The 20,771-nt window shown below is 36.2% G+C and overlaps 2 protein-coding genes across 6 annotated transcripts in view; both read left to right on the plus strand.

Moving 5' to 3' along the window:
• Nucleotides 1-3,444, plus strand: part of LOC138703294 (opsin, ultraviolet-sensitive-like) — a 58,636-nt gene extending 55,192 nt beyond the window's left edge. For both annotated transcript variants that reach the window (XM_069831069.1, XM_069831067.1), the window contains exon 8: nt 2,128-3,444. In XM_069831069.1, coding sequence (XP_069687170.1) covers nt 2,128-2,245 — 118 coding nt within the window. In that variant the 3' untranslated portion in view covers nt 2,246-3,444. The remainder of the gene's footprint in view (nt 1-2,127) is intronic.
• A 9,636-nt stretch (nt 3,445-13,080) lies between these two features.
• Nucleotides 13,081-20,771, plus strand: part of LOC138703296 (zinc finger protein 595-like) — a 33,228-nt gene continuing 25,537 nt past the window's right edge. For 2 of the 4 annotated variants that reach the window (XM_069831072.1, XM_069831073.1), the window contains exons 1-2: nt 13,081-13,232; nt 13,455-13,552. Coding sequence is in view for 2 of the 4 variants with exons in the window: in XM_069831071.1 (XP_069687172.1) it covers nt 13,199-13,232 (34 nt within the window). In the remaining 2 variants the exon portion in view is untranslated. The remainder of the gene's footprint in view (nt 13,233-13,454; nt 13,553-20,771) is intronic. The other 2 variants (XM_069831071.1, XM_069831070.1) reach the window with 2 other exon arrangements.

Genomic DNA, 20,771 nt, shown 5'->3' on the forward strand with positions numbered 1-20,771 from the left:
CCTTGACTATGGTCTTCGAGTGCTCTTTCTTTAGTCACCTTAATATTGGTATTCATTCTGCTCGACATTGTTTCCCCTGAAAAGGAATTTTAAATCTGTTGATATGCTTGAACTGAATTTTCAGGAATTATGCCATGAGCTTAATATGCTGCACAACCAAACAGATTCTGCAAATGCACCAGTCGTGTTAGTTTTCCTAAATTGTGTTTATCTCAGTGAAATTTACAGCAGAGTCCGTATAGGCCAGTTTCTACTTGATGCTTTTCCAATTCACTGCAGGCTGAAACAAGAAGATCCACTATCACCTTTACTTTTTAACTTCGCTCTAGAATATGCCATTAGGAAAGTTCAGAATACCACAGAGGATTTGTAATTGAACGGGTTACATCAGCTTCTTGTCTATGCAGATGACGTGAATATGTTAGGAGAAAATCCACAAACGATTAGGGAAAACACGGAAATTTTACTTGAAGCAAGTAAAGCAATAAGTTTGGAAGTAAATCCCAAAAAGGCAAAGTATATGATTATGTCTCGTGACCAGAATATTGTACAAATGGAAATATAAAAATTGAAAATTTATCCTTTGAAAAGGTGGAAAAATTCAAATATTTTGGAGCAACAGTAACAAATATAAATGACACTCGGGAGGAAATTAAATGCAGAATAAATATGGAAAATGTCTGTTATTATTCAGTTGAGAAGCTTTAGTCATCTAATCTGCTGTCAAAAAATCTGAAAGTTAGAATTTACAAAAACAGTTATATACCGGTTGTTCTGTGTGGTTGTGAAACTTTGGCTCTCACTTTGAGAGAGAAACAGAGATTAAGGATGTTCGAGAATACGGTTCTTAGGAAAATGAGGCTAAGAGGGATGAAGTTACAGGAGATTGGAGCAAGTTACACAACACAGAACTGCACGCATTGTATTCTTCACCTGACCTAATTAGGAACATTAAATCCAGACGTTAGAGATGAGCAGGGCTTGTAGCACGTGTGGGCGAATCCAGAAATGCATATAGTGTTAGTTGGGAGGCCAGAGGGAAAAAGACCTTTGGGGAGGCCGAGACGTAGATGGGAGGATAATATTAAAATGGATTCGAGGGAGGTGGGATATGATGATAGAAATTGGATTAATCTTGCACAGGATATGGATTGACTTTGGGCTTATGTGAGGGTGGCAATGAACCTGTGGGTTCCTTAAAAGCCATTTGTAAGTAAGTATCGGTAAGTATCTTCATGAATGACGCCATATTGGTGTCAATTATGGGGTTCATACCTGTTTTCGGCCAGTTGATTAAACAACTAGTATTTAAACTGGAATTTGCTTCATTGTCCTTGCCAACCTAAACAATGGTTTGGTTTCATTCATAACAGTGAATTAAAATTTTTTGTCCACTCCCACTGTCGTAAGTACCTATGCTGTTATTAGCTTGTTTTTGGGGAAGTGAATAGATTTTACCGTGATAGTGGCTTCTCTAGAGAAGTAAGTGAAAATATATTTCAGTCAACAGTAACATAGCAACAAATAAAAGAATACTCAAAACTTGACAACCTTGCCAACAGATTGGATATTAAATCATGTAAAATGAAGAAGTTCCAGTATATTTTTACTACGTAAAATATGGGAGTGGTAAAAACATTATATGAAAATCGTGAGTTAAGTAGAATTTGCTAGTCTGGGACTACTTAATTGCCACCCACTCTTTCCCTTGGGCGCAAACTGTCCTTGGCTAATAAAAGCTATTTACCTGTCTTAATACCGGTACATAAATAACTATTAAATCGTCCTTTTTTTGACAACCAACACATTACAATAAAATCCATAGATTAATTTTTTATGACTTCTTCACACCCAACACACTACCAAGAAAAGTCCTACAATTTAAAATTAAAATCTCCTTATGTTCTCTGGTTTAGATACTAATAATGGAAAAAGTACTGTATACCCTACGTAAGTAAAGAGATTTCATGTTCTCTTGGAAATTAACTAAACTTTCTACTTGCGGAAAAAATCTAATTTTACTCTGTACTTTACTAATTACTATTATCGAAATACAAAAGTACTATAATGAACATAAACGAGCATATCAATATAGATACTAAATATGTTATAACTTTCATTCAACAGAGTGGAACTACAAAAACGACTCCCGTGGCTGAATATCGATGAAGCACCAACACAGAGTGAGACCAGTTCCACTGTCACAACCAACACCAACACAAATACCACCGGCACTCAAGACTAAACTATACTCGTAAATGCCAAGGTCCACAGCAGAGCCATAATTGATAAACGTCCTCTGCATTAATTCCCAAACTTTCCTACATGCAAAGATGGTTACGAGACTGTCCAACATGACACTTCGCATCAACATACAAAAGTCTGTTTTCCTATATTGGTAGTTTAAAAAATATGAAACATTTTACATAACTAAATCTAACATTCAATTTCATTTTAAAGAAAAACAGCAGGCATAGAAAAAGGAGAAGAAATTTTTCTACTGTCAACAATAAATTTTAGCACTTGAAATTGAAGGAAATAGACCTATAACAAAAAATAGTCTGCTTTCGTCACAATTATCTATCTCCCTTAAACAGTTTCACTTTCTTTCTCTCTGCCACTTTTCAGTGCATTATAACCAAAACTAAAATTAAAAGCCATGTTCAATTACCATAAGCCAGCTGCGGACACTGGCATATATATGACTGGAGCAACAATGGTTCATTCTTAGTGGATTAAAGGAAAGGCACATTACTCATGTAGTAACATTCTAACTTCATATCTTGCACATACTTAGTTCTGCAATCAATAACCATGCATAGCTAAATTTTTAATATAATGTATATCTTAATCATTATTTTAAATATCTGCCCTAATATTTGAAATAACATTTGTTATTCTAGTTTTTAACATTAGGAAGTTTAAGATCTCAAAATACTTAATTTGAAGCAAAAATTTCCAAATCTTTAATTTAGAACTGCAATATGGACACACAGTATAAATCATGCGAATCCGTGGTGTTTATAAAATGTTGGGCAATTGTCTGAAAGTTTAATTACTTTTACAGTCATAGAAATTTTTTTAACTTGAAATGTCCTTAATGTAATATTATAATAACTGAACAAAATGTGCATTATTATTTTCTCATGAGCATATAGTGAACGAAGTATTCAAATAATTTCTATTTATTTGCTATGAAAATATATAGTGACTCAGAGTGAGAGACTTGTGTGTGGAAGAGAGAAACTGTGTTTAGAAGGAACATTGTTTTGAGACTCCCAAGCCGATGTAATAGTTTTTAGTTTCATACAAATTTATGTATTTAAATGTCCCTTGTTTTGTCAACAAAATTTATTTTTTAAGCGTGAACCTAAATAGATATCTAAAAGGTGATGTTGCAATAGTTTCTGATGCTACTAATAAAGAATGGAGAATTGTAAAAGATTCTATTATTTTTTTTTTAACCATTAGTTTCCTGTGTTCTTACTTCAAAATTGGAATGGTATTATGCAGAGAATGTCATCATAATTAGATTAATATTACAGAAAAATAAAATTTTCTCCCACAAATGTAATTTGTAAATTGTAATTAAGTAATTTAAAACTATGATATATGATGATGAATTACTTTCATGATCTATTCTCAGTTTCTTCTTGACATTTACTATGAAGTAGCAGCTACCTATAAAGGTAAGAAGGACTGCAGCTGTTCCAGTAATTCTTAAAAACATTAAACGAAACATTTAAGCAACAGTTTTTATTAAGAACTAGATATATTCTTTATATTAAAACTTTCTTGGACATTCGTTATTGAACAGAAGAGCAGATGAACTTCGTCCTATTTAGAAGTTGTTTGGGGATGTGAATAACAACCAACAGATGTAGACGTGAAGTGCAGTTCTATCAATTTAGTGACAAGGAAAGCATTGAAGAAGGAGGGTTTTTATGAAGCTACAATTTTTAACAATTCAATTGTAATACACCCTTCTCAACAGTCACATCATAACTTGACCCTTCCATGAAAAAGTTCCATGAGCCAGTAAGTATACAATATAGAAATCATTATTGATTTCGAAGCTTATTTTTTTACTTCTGGAAATTATTTAAATTTAAGTATCATGATTACATACAAGAGTCTTTTACGTAGACTGATGTGTCTCTAGCGTCTTCACAACTAAAGGTAACTGTAGTGTCCTGATAGGCAAGGACTAGAACAAATTTTAGATTGGAAATTACATGAAATTCGGCCCACTATATGTAGGGGAAAGGGGGGCTGGTTGAGACACAAAAATTTAAATGGCTATAATCATTTACATATTCTATCTATCAGTGGTGTGCAGTAGCATGACGTGAAGGGAAGCGGTGCCTATATGTATGCCATTGCTCGACTGAGCTTCGATGCCTTTTGTCTATATACAGTGTTTCCATGGAATTGCTTCCCCGAAAACGTCATCACCGCACGCTGTTGCTATCTATGATTTTTCGAACCGGTCAGAGCTAAAAGGAACTAAGTCAAAATATACAGTTCTTGGGTTATGCAACAATTTGAACAACAGATGTCATGCGCATCAAACAGTGGAAGAAGGAATTAAGTCAGACTTTTAAATGTTCTTTGGTCTTCTATAACATAAAAATATTAATGTATAAAAATATATACATTTGCCTTATTAGTGGAATGCTTTTTGCTTGTCCTAAAAAGTTGTGAAAAGTGACTTAGTTCCTTTTAGCTCCGACTGGTTCTGCTCTTGATAACAAGTTACTCTTCTAGTTTGTACTTTAAAAAAATTTGGATGCATATTTATTTGTGTTTTCAAAATTTTGCCCAGGATATGAAATTTTGAAAATGTCTCAAGGTGTCCTGCTAGTGGGGTATGATGGGACACCAAGTGGGGAAGGTTGAGACATTATGCAATGAATTGATGAGCTTCAAATTAGTACACAACTGTTTTAGTAATACTGAGTGTTCAGTTCAAAGTGTGTAATGGCTTGCTGTATGCTGTCATGTGGCTAGCCGATGAGCCTAGAGAATTCAATCTTCCTACACTTCCGCAGAGGCGTTTTACCTATGTGCCAGAGAAGTTGCCTGGCAAGTACAGCGTTCATTCTGAAGAGTACTTACTGATACGTACGGTAATGCCAGTAGTGGCAGGAATGTGAATTGTTTGGAAACACATACTGAGGTGAGTTTTTTCTTAATGTCGGGATATGGGGAGAGGGTTAAGACGATTACTTACGTATTTGTTGACATTAACTTCGACGGTCAACATGGACACGGAGCATTTGATTTGTGTTGTGGAATGTTGCCGTTACCGATGATAACAAATACCCTGTGTACGATTTGCCCGCGCAAAATACAGTTCGAAAGAGGTTAATGGTAGCACACAGACTGTACAGACCGCCATCTGTTGCTATGACGTTCAAGTTATACTGTACGGGTATACGTTCTCAAGTTCAGATTGAATGTCTTGAATAATAGGCAACTTCTCTGACTTAAAAGCTGAAACTCGCTTCAAATCGCTGACTCACAACAGTGATGTCATGACACACTTTGAAATGAACACCCAGTATAGCTTTTATTGAAATACTAAGGAAGAGAACTTAAATTGGGTTAAGGGATGAAGGAAAAGCAGTATTGATTTGAAAATAGCCTACAAATTAAATTTAATATCACAATGAACAAGAAAAAGCTATTATTATAACTAATACCGTTTGACCATGTGCAAACAGAAAAAAAAAAATGTTTCTAGCTTATAATATTTAAAAAGTTCAAAAGAATATATTAACGAATGTTATGCTGCACAAAAGAAATAGGAAATGATATAAGTAACTGCTGGCTTTTAGTTTTGCCATGTTCTTGTGGTAAAAGTAAAACTTTAACTATATCACACATCTGCACACTGGAAATATCTTCAACAGCAGGTTAAAAAAAAATTGTTTTCCACCTTTTGAGACTTTCTCAGGAAAGAAACTTCAAAATCTCCACCATCACATTTTTTCACAATTCTCCCAACATAGTGAACTACACTTTTGTTACTTGTAAACTTAACAAGAATGAAATGTCCAATCTCAGGCTCTTGAGGTGTGGAAGGTTCCTTTTCATCTAATTCGCGTATATCCCCATCATGAAGATGAAATAGCCTATGTCTAATATTTCATCTTGGGTCCCAGACTCAGGTGCAACTTTCTGTTTCTTGAAAAGTCTTTTCTTAATGGCTGGAACTTTTGTGTTGCCAAATCTGTTTTCTATCTTCCTTTTGTGTTTTTCTTCAAGCAATAGTTTTTCAGGAGTGTCAGTGATAATTCTACTTCTTTCTCCCTAGGTTTCCTGCTGCTTGTTCTTATCTCTACCTTTGGATAACCACGGAAGTGTTCAGGGCTGATGTATTTTACAGGAGGTGACACTGAAGCTTGGGAATCTGAATTTATTTGAGCTCTTTGGTGTTCCTGGTTGCTGAGAAGAAAGTGTTACTTGTCCTTAGTATTGTTTTGAAGTGCTGAAATGCTGCTACCCTGTTCTTCAGGTGTTTCTCCTCTCTGCTCTTCTATAGGGGGTTTATCAGTAACCATACTAGGGAGAAACATGTCATTTGTAAAAACATGTCAGTCTACAAGAAAGATACCAGCTTTCTTAAATGAATTTATAATGGTTTCTGGAGTCATTGCACGTGCATGGACTTTGCCCATACATTCTGCGACATTATAGATGGTGAATCTCTGTCCAGGATGTTCACTCATCCATGTGTCCAGAGAGGCATGTAGTATGTTTGAAATAGCTTCATCACACCTACATCCAGGGGCTGCATCATGTGTGTTGAATGCAGAGGAACAGTTAGGATGTGGACATCGTTAGCTTTGGCCAGATTAATGGCTTCTACTGGCATGTGACTTTCATGATTGTCACAAATTAATAGTGTCTGCAGAGTCAAAGAGCTACATGAGAATTTTATGAAGTGCTCCATGACATGCACAAACTTTTCTCCTGTCATCCAGCCTGAGGAATGAGCCAAACCAAGAGTTATTGATGGTGCCCCATGCAGCATAAATTCCTTAAAATGAACACGAGAAAAAATCATTGTTGGTGGAATGGTGTTTCTAGCAGCATTAATTATGAACATTGTTGTTACCAGAGTCCTTTTCTCCCCACTAACAGCTTTAGAAACTTGTTTAATTCCTTTTGCACAATGATTTTTGAGGGCTGTTGAGTAGTTTCCTTTTTTGTCTCATCTAGGTTGTAGATTTGAGATGGATCAAGGAGCTCTGGATAGGCCTACTTTTTCACAATACCCTCCAAATTATCAAAAAACATATACACATTGTAACAATTAAACGAGGAAAACGAAATAAAGTGAACAATGTGCAAGTGAAACTACGAAGGAGAGGATGTCAGCACTGCTGCATTCTTTCTCTGGCCTCCCAGTACCTATCCACAAAGCTGACAGATGAAAGTGCTGGACAAGTCTTAATGTGGTTTGAGTCCATGTTGTCGGAACATCCACAGAGCATGCATTGGGGGCTGGATAATACACCCAGGCGGTGGAGGTGATTAGCCAGACAGTCATGACCTACTGTGGTGCGGAATGTCGCAACAGCTTCTCTTCTGGGCCATTCGGGGAGAGTGGAGTTTAGTGCGTCCTTCCAGTGTTTATCTTTAATTTGTTCCTCCAAACTCTTATGGAAACATTGCCTCACTCGACTTCTTATATTTGTAGATGCTCTATGGAATGGCAGCATGTTAGAATATGAAAGGGGGATAGTTGTTCCTTTCTTTGCCAGAAAGTCTGCTGCGTCATTCCCGGCAATACCGCAGTGAGAAAGTATCCATTGCAGATGTACAATTTTATTTAGTTTCTTGATGTCTTCCCTGCATTGTTGAATGTCATCATTAGCTCGTTGTAATAAGTAGTTTCCAATTGCAGATATCGCTGCTTTTGAGTCACTGAGGAGGATAATGTTTGGAAATGGGAAGGACCTGCACAACAGATTGCGAGAGGCCTCCACAGTTCCATTGTAATAATCTTTCATTTTAGTTTCTATCGCCATTGTACGGCCAATGACTCTAGTCAAGTGCCATTGCATTGAAAAAAAAAAAAACAATTAAAAGAGGAGGCTCTAGTTAGACTACATCCTTCTGCTGCTCTTAGAGATAGCTGAGGATGGCGTTTGAAGAAACCATATGGCCAATCTTTGCCAGCCATGCCATTTTTGTCGCAAGTTTCTGGACAAACAATTTTATTAATTTTAGCTGTTTCATAGGTTAACCTCCTAGTGTCTAGGGGTTGTGAGACCATAAAACATTTTTGAACTGGTGAACAGAAACTTTGCTCAATCTTCTTCTTGTTTATCAGAGAAAATTTTGCGAAAATCACAACGCCCTTTCATTTTCAATTTCTTTACGTATTTAGCTAAGGTTTGAAATTTCAGATTCATCTTCATAGCAGCGCACCTAATGATTTCCCCTTCTAGCCAATGGTGCATGCTCAACCTGGAGTATGGGTGTTCTGTTAAAAATATATAATTGGTCTATAGTCGTACGAGTTTAGTAGAAATTTAAAATTCATTAATTACTCGTGCTACGTGAGTAAATAAACCATTTGCTGTTCTATCAGCACTAACATCTACAAAGCCCAAGAATCTTTCATAGACATAGCAGAGACTGTAGATAATTGAGATTTGTTCTCAATATCAGAAGTTTCATCAAGTATTATAGCTACAAATGAAACTGAGTTAATTTCATTTTTTATTTCCTCTTTTTCTACATCAGTAATAGCTTTTATGGTATCATTTTGAATCAATGGAGAAGTTCCTGGAAACACTGTGGAAGAATTTAGATTGTTTTCTAAAAGTAAACCATGTTTTTTTAACACATTAAAAAATTCTAAACAATTTCCTTTGTTCAAAGAACTATCTGATTCGTCATGTCCCCGTAGAGGGAGCTTCTGGTTAGCTAGAAGACAAATAGCGTCAATAATTCGTATTAATACATCTCTGTTTTTCTTTATCTTTTCACAATTCTTCCCTTTATATCCACAGAACTCATCCCCATTTAAGTTGTGTGGATATAAAAGGAAGAATTGTGATGGTGTCGTGTATGGTTCCTGCGGTAGCTCAGTCGGTAGAGCATTTGTGCGCTAAGCGAAGGGTCCCGGGATTGATACCTGGCCCCGGAACAATTTTTCCCTTGAAATTATTCAAGTCTGCTTCACAGGAAGCTTCTACCTGAAAGTCAGATATCAATTTACTGTTTGGCGAAAAGCTTTGATTTCAGGAAACATTGTATGTGAGTCTGAGATTTTGAATGCTTTTGCTGTGCACTACACAAGTGATTTGAGTCAGCAAATCCATACTTACTCCAAACCTCATTTTTGTTAAAAAACAATAACCATGGCCAGAAAAATAATCTGTTTGAAATTTCACAATCCGCTAACCATTCTACATTTTCATATTGTCAAATAGAAAAATGTCTAGTGTATTATCCGCTTTTTGTTTTATATTGTTGCACTAAATTGAAAGTGGCGGGGAAGATCTACCCTTATTCAATGTAATTATTTCTCTTCTAGTGGGCGAGAAGAGAATGATTTTTGCAAAATATATTTTACAGTATACATTTCCAAGTGCTATTATAATTAAATAAGTAATTTAAATTGTTCACCTATGCTGGCACGCAGCTATGAACCCTCATAAAACCTAAACACAGTAAATTCACTCACACAAGCAGTAAATACACACGTCAATCACAATATTTTATAAGGCTACAATTGACAAGTTGAGCTGCCTGTATACAGGACGACCTGCAAGCTTGAGAGAAGCAAGTATCCCCACCACTCCACTGTGTGCGCGCAGAGAATTATAACAGTAACTCTCAACCGAGGATGTTCTTTTGTACGGGCTGGACAACCAGACCAGACCTCATTCCACTTCGTCAGGCAGAGTGTACGTTATAAAATGAAAGCCGTTTTGGGGATAGTGTGCACATTCAACCAACCGGCATTTAAAATATTTAAATGGTAATACATTAAAATTAGTCTTGCACTATATACGTCAGCTTCCAATGAGATTACCACGCATGTAAATTGTGATAAATTAAAATTATTGTTGCATTATATAAAACAACTTAATATTAAAAAAAAAATGAGATTACCGAATTTACAGGGTGTCCAGCGCACACCTTAAACACCTGCAATATACACCCCTGCTTCTAGCACAAGTCGAACACCTTATTTCATTGTATCTGCATCATATGTACCTTTGACCTTTGACTTTTTTCGTTCCCTCACCATTTTGTACTATACAGCAAGTACTTATAGGGCTGACTTAAAACAGAAACCTCTTATTAAAACCACTACAGACAGTAGTTTACAAAACTGTGTCATATTTTCCCACAATACATATTGTCTCAACCTTTTCCCACAGTTTCTGTCTCATCCTACCCCATAAGCACTTTCTAGGTTTGAAGTTATGCCCTAACCTAATTAACAATATTCTTAACAACTAGACTTGTTCTAATTAAATACAGATAAATGAGCTAAATTGTTTCAATATTCCAATATTATAAATTAATTAACAAATTAATTATGTTTATTTATTTTTCTGTGCGAAAAATTATTATGATGCTCAGAAAACAAGTTTTCCACAAATGCTCAGAAACAACACGACTGTGCCACAACAATAGGGATATTCTGAACTAGCACCAACAGATAGCGCGTGTGTACTTTGAGGGAAGCGCTTTGCATGTGCATTTGTTTTCCAATATATAAACATTGAGGATTTACGTAGTGTATTAGTATATTAAATACTCTTAAAAACAACTCAAAATGCCCAATTTTTGTTGTGTTCCTATATGTATAAACCAAGGAAAGCCTTTTGCTTTCAATGAGGTCCCAAAAGATTCTGAATATGGCCTATGCTTTCAACCTTAAAAAAATATATACCATATAACTAATTAAATTGCCCCTATTAAACAAAAAGAACTATTTCAAATAAGGAATTGCTGGCTACAGTTTCATTTTGGAAGAGGGCAAAGAAAAAAATTTGATAAAAACATACAGTATGCGACCTCGACAGCAAGCTATGTTAGTTTAGATTGTATGAGGGTGGACCCAAAAGTAACCGGAACCGAACTGTTGCACACTCATGCTTTGTAGTTATGAGTTGTGCTGTTAGGGGTCTCCCGTGACTGTTAGTGAGCTGGCGTCAGTCTGAGTTAAGTGGTTTTGTTTGTGGTGCTGTGTTGTTTGCATTCCTGTTTCAACCGTTTGGTGATTAGTGAGATGGCCAACCACAAGGAACAAAGAGTGTGTGAAATTTTTTTTTCTGTTAGGGAAAACTGCAGCCGAGACCGTTAGGATGCTTTGGCAACCTTTAATGATGATGCTTTGGGGAAATCACGGGTTTTCCCGTTTCAAATCTGGCAATATGTTAACTGAAGATATGCCACACCCCGGGCGTCCTTCGACAGGAGAAATGACGAAAACATTGCCAAAATCAAACGTGCAATTGATGAAGATCGTCGAAAGACCATTGACGAAGTTTCTGAGCAAACGAACCTGTCATGGAGCACGGTCCAGCGAATTTTAACTGAAGATTTGCACATGAGACGGGTGTCTGCAAAGTTTGTTCCTCGCTTGCTCACAGATGACCAAAGAGAAAACCGCGTGAGAGTTTGCCGCGACTTGAAGAGTGAAGTGCAGAACGATCCAAATTTTCTTAAAAGAATTGTGACTGGGGATGAGTCTTGGTGCTATGGGTACGATCCAGAATCAAAGCAAGCATCGAGCCAGTGGAAAACTCCAAATTCACCATGACCCAAGAAAGCACGTCAAGTGCGATCCAATGTGCAAACAATGTTGGTTTGCAAATCAAGATTTGCATAATACACGTCACTGTTCGTTAACAGAAAACCACAATTTAAGTCACACGGAGTTAGTGTGCACTCGAAGTTGGTTGCTTGACGGTTGTCAGCCCACTTTGAGGTCTGTGGATATAGAGGGAAAAATTGGATCGGTGTCGGTTAGAGTTCCCGAGTAGCTCAGTGGTAGAGCGTTGGTACGTTAAATCAAAGGTCCCGGGTTCGATACCCGGCTCCGGAACAATTTTTCCCTCGAAATTATTCAAATCAACTTTACAGGGAGTTATACCTGAAATCTTGATTTGCATAATACACGTCACTGTTCGTTAACAGAAAACCACAATTTAAGTCACACGGAGTTAGTGTGCACTCGAAGTTGGTTGCTTGACGGTTGTCAGCCCACTTGAGGTCTGTGGATATGGAGGGAAAAATTGGATCGGTGTCGGTTAGAGTTCCCGAGTAGCTCAGTGGTAGAGCATTGGTACGTTAAACCAAAGGTCCCGGGTTCGATACCCGGCTCCAGAACAATTTTTCCCTCGAAATTATTCAATGTTGGTTTGTTTTTTTTTTATTGTCCACAAAGAGTTCGTTCCGCCAGGACAAACAGTGAACCAGCATTCCTATTTGGATGTGTTACGAAGATTACGAGAGAGTGTGCGATAAAAACCCCCGAAATGTGGAGAAATGGGAACTGGTTCCTTCACCACGACAATGCTCCAGCCCATACAGCTCTGACGGTCCGACAGTTTTTGACAAACAACAACATGATGCTTGTGCCTCACCCACCCTACTCACTCGATCTGGCTCCGTCGGACTTTTTTTTTTGTTTCCACGGATGAAGAAATGTCTGAAAGGAAAGCTTTTCAGTGATGTGGATGATGTCAAAGAAAACACGCTAACGGATTTGAACAGTATCCTGCCTAAAGTGTTCCAACACTTCTCAGCAGTGGCAAAAGCGTTGGGACAAGTGCATTAATGCACATGGACAATACTTTGAAGGGGACTAAAGTACCGGTACTGTGAATGTAGAGTTAAAAAAAAAAAAAACACAACATTCCAGTTATTTTTGGGTCTCCCTTCGTATGCAGTAATTTGTAGAGTCCCTGCCTCCATGCCTCCATTTTACAATGGAACGATACTTGGCCTACAATAATATATATTATATAAATGTACGTCTTTGACACAAGTTTGGACTTGCAGGGAAATTTATGTCACGTTTTATGTTGAAAGGAAGAAAGTATTGCTCAATGTGGCGACACTGGTAACTCAGAAATAGTGAAATAGTGTGATAGAGGTTAATGGGTTGTTCTTATTTAATGGAAATATTATCAAAATAAAAATATTGTGGCGAGTAATGGAATTGGAGGACGTAAGAAATTTTCACGACGGTAAGTGAATAACCTAAGTTTAAATTATAATTAGTCGACTTTTCCGAGCTGATTATTTACAAATTCAGTGTGATGTTTATAACCTTCAGTCATTACCGATCGAGACACTTAACACCAGTAAATATTGTTAAATGACGACAATGAATCATTGCTGAAATGGAAATGACTTTGGAGATGAGTATTCGTGGAAGAATAGCCCCACAGCCGCTTTGTCTATTACAGATCTCGTAGATTCTATGGAGGTTTGAACTCCGGTTTCTTTGATGACAGCTTACTGAGTTACGGCTATATCAAAGGTTTAAGACTTAAGACAGTATACTGTAAGTATTGGTTTTCAAGTGGTTGTGAAAGTGCCCCTGTTGATAATTCTCCAAAAAAACTACACTTGAGACATCTGCCTTCGTTCCCCACTTGTTACCAATAGGTATAACCCTAGATCATATATGTTACCTATATGATCTAGGGTATAACTTGCGAGAGGTCCAGGACGCAATACTAAGGAAAGGGACTAATTCCCTAGTAAATCTTTCTGGACTGTCGCGTGTTATGTTGGTAATTAGTAGAGGAAGGAAGAGAGATGTGCTTTTTTGGTGTAGTTCTTCTGGAGAATTATTCCACTGATGATAGGAGCTGTGTTTGCTCATTGTCGTTGCATGAGTACCTAAAAATTTAAGTGTTAACATCAGACTGAAAAGCTTTAACAGCTGTGAAATTAAAATTTGGTAAGCGTTTATTGTCACTAGGCCTTTATAATTGTCAGTAGCCTAACACTTGAAATAACTGTATACCACCGGCGTGATCTAGAGGTAGCGAGCGGATCTCATGCTCTGAGGCTACACTCGATCATGGGTTCGAGTCCCTCTGATCACAGGGTTAGCTTTTTTCTGAGCCTTTCTTCGAAATGTAAGGTGAATGTCAGATAATCCGTTGACGAACTTTCGGACTCATATCGGTATGAAGTATTCCATCGACGGCATATAGGCCTCAACTGAAAATTAGACTAAAAATAATTTAGGCATTCCCTGAAATAACAACGTAACCTTTTCCGTTTCGACCATATATTGAATCCTTAATAACACATCTCCCTCCTGACGAAATAGTATTCCTCTCCAAGAAACATACCACCCTCTAGAAATATTTGAATGTCGTTCTGCGCAGTACTGTTGTTCCAGATCTAAAATAACTTATTTGATGCTCCATATGTCAAGATTTTGTAGTTACGTTCTTGTTCCAGAGAACACCTCATATACGGTTTCGTAAATGCCACTTTGAGCATAATATAAACAGGAAATGTAGACCTACTCGTGTGTAGTCCAGCTGGAGAAATTGTGACTATGTAGGGCCTACTATAATTGCCGCAAAATTGAGTTTTTAAAATGTGTGGAAAAGTTGGACATTTTACCGATTTGAGTACATAATAATTACCGTACTTAAAATTAGCGGAAAATATTTTTTTCAATTTACGAAGAATCTCTCATCTGCTACATATGATATGGAAGATATTCCGATATAAATATCCAGCAGCACAGAAAAAATGGGTTGGTAACAAGTTGCAAATTTTAGTGTTTTGAGTATATAAAAGTTACTGAAAATGAGTGGAAAACATTTTTTTCAATTTACGAACAATCACTCATCTGCTACATATGATATGGAAGATATTCCAATATAAATTTCCAATAGCACAGAAGAAATGGGTTTGCAACAAGTTGCAAATTTTAGTGTTCTGAGTGTATAAAAGTTACTGTAAATAAGCAGAAAACATTTCTTAAGTTTATGAAGAATTACTCATCTGCTACATGATATTGAAAATATTCCGATATAAATTTCCAACAGCACTGAAAAAATGGGTTTGTAACAAGTTGCAAATTTTAGTGTTTTGAGTATATAAACTTACTTACTTACTTACTGGCTTTTAAGGAACCCAGAGGTTCATTGCTGCCCTCACATAAGCCCGCCATTGGTCCCTATCTGGAGCAAGATTAATCCAGTCTCTACCATCATATCCCAGCTCCCTCAAATCCATTTTAATATTATCTTCCCACCTACGTCTCGGCCTCCCCAAAGGTCATTTTCCCTCCAGCCTCCCAACTAACACTAACTGAGTATATAAAAGTTACAGAAAATGAGCGGAAAACATTTTTTCAATTTACAAAGGATCACTCATCTGCTGCATATGATATGGAAGATATTCTGATATAAATTTCCAACAGCACAGAAAAAAATGGGTTTGTAACAAGTTGCAAATTTTAGTGTTTTGAGTATATAAAAATTACTGAAAATGAGCGGAAAACAAATTTTTAATTGACAAAGGATCACTCATCTGCTACATATGACGTGGAGAATATATATATTCCCAACAGCACAAAAAAAAAATAGTACCGTACAGTTGATCTCTGTGATCAGGAAAGGTCATCTTCAACATAAATTCTGCCAGATATTCACTCTAGTGTGCACAAAAACCACAATCTCTTCTAATTTGTCATGATAATAAGTTTACGGAAAGGAAACAACTTTGAATTCCAATTTGCACTAATTATCCTGTCACAGTTAGTACATTTTATGTGTTTGAGAGAACTCCACGACGAATTAAATAATGTTTCAAATTCTAAAAAACAATACAAATATAGCACAAGGAAAAATAAACATCAACTTGACAGACCAGCTCATTAATACGTCATAATGCCCTCTACAGAAAAATGTCAAAACAAACGCACCAACTTCAGTCATCTCTTCTTAACTGAACTGTAGAATAGAAGTTTATCTAAGAATATATGCCATAAAATCCTAAGTACTAAGCTTAATAATATCAATTTAAATACATATAAGCATACATACAAAATACGAAATTCTTCATCAAAGACAAATCAAATATAAATTAGTAATCCATTTTGAATCTTGCGTACACCACTTTTAACACTTGAATATAATTAATTGATGAACTAGTGGACTTATTCGTGTTAAATATGTAATATTTGTCAGGCTTACAGCTGTTTCAGTGCTTCACGCACCATCATCAGAGCCTACTAGATCGCGGCGTCATCTCGAACTTCTCTGCCTGTTAGGAGGGCGTGTTTTATTGTTGAAAGGTGTTGGAGTGTGGAGTCGAATAGTGTGTGTGTACTGAAATTGATCTGTGTGTTGAGGATTTGATCGGGGTGTGTTTTAGTACACTAGAAGTTCGAGATGACGCCGCGATCTAGTAGGCTCTGATGATGGTGCGTGAAGCACTGAAACAGCTGTAAGCCTGACAAATATTACATATTTAACACGAGTAAGTCCACTAGTTCATCAATTAATTATAAATTAGTAGGTCTAAATACATTATATATATATAGACACACACACACACACACACACACACACACACACACATCAAAATTGTCTAAGGAACACAGTATTTTTTATTTAATTCTCAATGAAGAAACGTATTACACGACATGCAAGTATTATTATGTGAATTTAAATACTATATAGTCACAATCATGCCATGGTATGAAAGAAAAATTTCACGACCTCGAGTGGGATACGAACCTGCGACATCCCGCACTACGGTCAGGCGCTCTACCAACTGAGCTATCGAGTTCGTGTATTATTCATGTATAGAAAAACATTGTACACGGTATGAAAGTATGTAATAATGTAAAGAAAAAAAAACACGCATAACCTGTTCTCACAATGAAAAGATTAAAGTTTTAAAATCTCATTGGTTTGTAAATCTTTACAATACTGCTGTTTTTCTCAACTTCACACAAAACTTTTGTCATTAATAACGCGTAGTATCACCTCTTGCATTCAGTACTGCTTGACACCTTCTTGGCATTGAAGATATGAGATGAAAGATTTCATCTTGACCAATGTTCTGCCAGTGAATTTAGAGACGTGCGAATAGCTGATCAAGAGTCTCAATGTTTTCAGTATCCTCTAGAACTCATTTTTGAAGGTTATTCCACAAATTCTCAATTGGATTAAGATCTGGGGACTGAGCAGGCCATCCTAGAACTTGAATATTGTGTCTTCCCAGCCATTGTGTTGTTGTTCTGGCAACATGTGCAGTGGCATTATCGTGCATTAGAAGGAATTCAGGACCACTTTTTCAGCGATGGGAAAGACTACAGGCTGCAATATCTCTTGAATGTAACGATTTGCTCCTAGTGTTTCTTCAACTAAGACGAGATCACTCTTTCTATGTGCCATTATTCCTCTCCATATCATGATAGAACCTCCTCGGAATTTATGAACCTCCTGTACATATCTTAGTCTTTCTGCTTGACCTGGTTGTCTCCATATGCATATTCTTCAGGAATCTGGATGTAGACTGAAGCGTGATTCATCAGTAAAGAGAACCTGACCCCATTGATCATCTGTCCAATCTTCATGTTGCTGACACCACAAAACAGGAGGTTCTCGATTTCCACGTCGAATAGCTGGACACCTCAATGGACGACGGGCATTAAGACCTCTCTCGTGCAATCTGTTCCTAATGGTCTGGGCTGATACAACCACATTCCCAACATTCTGCAAAGCACTTCTTAACATGCTTGCAGTTGAAGTCCTTTCTCTCAAGGCTCTTAGGCACAGAAATCTGTCTTGTGCAGCAGTTGTAACTCTCGGTTTATCTGGATGTTGTTCTTCTGGACTACCAAATTTACTATATCAACTCCACATTCTGGATATTACACCTTGCCTACTTAGGATCAGAGAGACGTATCTACAAAATCATAGTTTTGAGATAAATGGACTTAAAGGTTTGCTCTTAGAAATTGGACACTTTGTAATATTTTTCCATTGAAAATTCTGCTGTAAATATTCAGTACACTTAATGTTATGATGTTATGACTTGATAGTCTTATTTCTATGCCACTTAATAAGTTTTAATAAACTATTATTTTAATTTATGTATGTAGATACATTTGTCTGATTCTTAACAAATTCAAAATTGCAGTTCAACTTACGGCAATCAAACAATGACATTACAGTATTAAGTAACATTATAATGAGTTCTGTAATGTCTGATAGGAGACGCAAACATTGTCAGCACAGTTAGGAAGGCGGGTAATTGCATAACAACCAATGGCAGAGATCACATCCCACGCTTATCCTGAAGTTGGACAGTCTGAAGCGTTCTGTCCGCCCAATGTCAAGATAAGCCTTGGACTATGACTTCTGCCATTGGTTGAGAAGCAATTATGCCGACAATGTTTACGTCTCCTGTCATACATTATGGAACGCAGTGTAGAGATCTAATTTCACTGCAGCTGCTGGTCATGAATTATATAAACATCAGTCTGTGAGATTCAGAGACTGAAATACAGTAACAAAGACTTTCCTCTCCAATACAGTTGGTTTTTATACAATACAATAATGAAAGTCCTTGAATTGTTTTCCTAAACATTAATAATCTCAGGACTTTGAACTTGAGATAATAAATTATGAGGTAAATGGCATTACAGGTTTTGTATCTAAAATAGTACAGAAGTTCAGCTAAACAAAATTATTTGTTAATATTATATAGGCTCTACTACATCGTTCATTAATTGATACCTCACCCCAACTTAAAAAATAAGCATTAATAAAGTAAAGAATCTAGTTAAATGAATATTACATACTTCACTGAGAAACTAATGAATTAATATCAGAATAATAATACTTCCAATTAATTTAATAAATCTGTAATGAAAACTAAAATAAAACTGACTATGTATTTTACTCCTACTTATCCTCCACTGACTCATCCCCCACGAGGTCAGAAGTATTAAGACCTTGATGGAATGCATGGTACCTAAGGGGTTTATACCCTTATGATACAAATCTAGGAAATCTTTTTTCTTTTCTCTGCTTATGCAAAGGGAGCCGTAATAAGTGGGGCAAAGAATAATATTATTTCCAGACTCTGATAATCTTCGTAGACCAGCTGTTTTTTGGTTCGCAGAATCTGGAATGCATCATTGTAGGAATATTAGTAGAATATCGTACAAGGAACTTTTTCCAGTATTTTATCTAAACCACGTTACAGTATCACCATTTTCTGCAGTTTTCTTATTGTTTATCATCTTCTTATGGAGTTGGTTGAAATCTAAAAAGTGAGTGTTATCCATCTTTATTACCATACTAGCCGTACCCTTGCGCTCCGCTGCATCCGTTAGAAATAAATATAAAGTAATTACATAATTAAAATAGGACATTTGATCCAGGGAACATTCGTGTTTGATATAAGGATAAATCGTTTATTATGTTACTTAATTTAAATTGTATTTGCATAATTAAAATGCGATCATTTTGATCCAGAGACCACTCATTTGGTCATAAAAATTATTTTAGAAAATACAGGAAACGAATGTACAGAATAGCCTATCAAGTTTTCTGTGCATAAGAAGCTATTTTAATCTTACCTGTCGTCGATTCACTCACAAGTTACTGTAATAACATTATAGCATTATGTCCATCTAGAGAAACTACACTTTCCAATGGTGAATTAATAATTAATTATACAAATCGGTTAATTTAGCTTCCGATATTACTTCATACAAATACAGAAACATTATCTGTAGGCTATCTTTCATAGCTTTCGATTGTTGCTGTCCAAGGCCCCTTATAGACGAAGTCATTTGTTTTTTAATTCATTAATTACACGGCCTTAGATGGCAGTTATTTTAATTTTAAAACTCATTTATCTCATTAAATATCAGTCCTATCAAAATTTTTCAAAGAATAAAACTTATCGGAAATTATTTTTAAAGAAACTTTTGTTATGTAACATTTTTCACAAAAATCAATAATAAGCGAGATATTTCGATTTATTTAATTCAGGCCCCCTTATAACTCCCCTTTTAAATAATGTATTTTGAATGCCATATAGCCTAAAATCTAAGTTACAACGAACTTAATTTATATTCCAATCTTCATCGAAATCCGTTCAGCCATTATAGCATGAAAAGGTAACAAATATACAGACAGACAGACAGACATACAAACAAAAATTTCAAAAAAGCGATTTTCGGTTTCAGGGTGATTAATTATATATGTTAGGAAAATCGAAAATTACCAGAAACATTTCGGCTACAGATTTATTATTAGTATAGATTATGCTTCTCTGATCTCATTTTCACAATAGTATACCATCCAGTAAAATCGAATACATCACATGTTTATTTCTTCTTTCTATGTTAGCATGGACAGAGTGCACTTCCATACGTGAATGTCAGGGCTCGAAGAAACACTGGTTAATTATCCATTACATTCACTGCATGTAAACACATAATACTGAAGTTCACATTCCTATTCTGACCCTCACACATGACGGAAAACAAGATTACTTCTTTCCCGCCTCCATAATTTTTAGGAAATTCCATACACATGAAGCCACATCTATCGAGTCTCTTTTTCCGATTGTTTCGTCCCACACGTAGCAATATGCTATGTTTACCTCTACATTAGAACAGTAAGATTATAAGCAGATAAATTAATCTCCTCTTGCAGAATATTGCCTTTGAATTTATTTTTGGATAGGAAAGCACAGCTCCCAAGTCAGTCGAATTCGAC

The sequence above is a fragment of the Periplaneta americana genome, chromosome 7 (assembly GCF_040183065.1).
Source record: "Periplaneta americana isolate PAMFEO1 chromosome 7, P.americana_PAMFEO1_priV1, whole genome shotgun sequence".
NCBI classification, from domain to species: Eukaryota; Metazoa; Arthropoda; class Insecta; order Blattodea; family Blattidae; genus Periplaneta; species Periplaneta americana.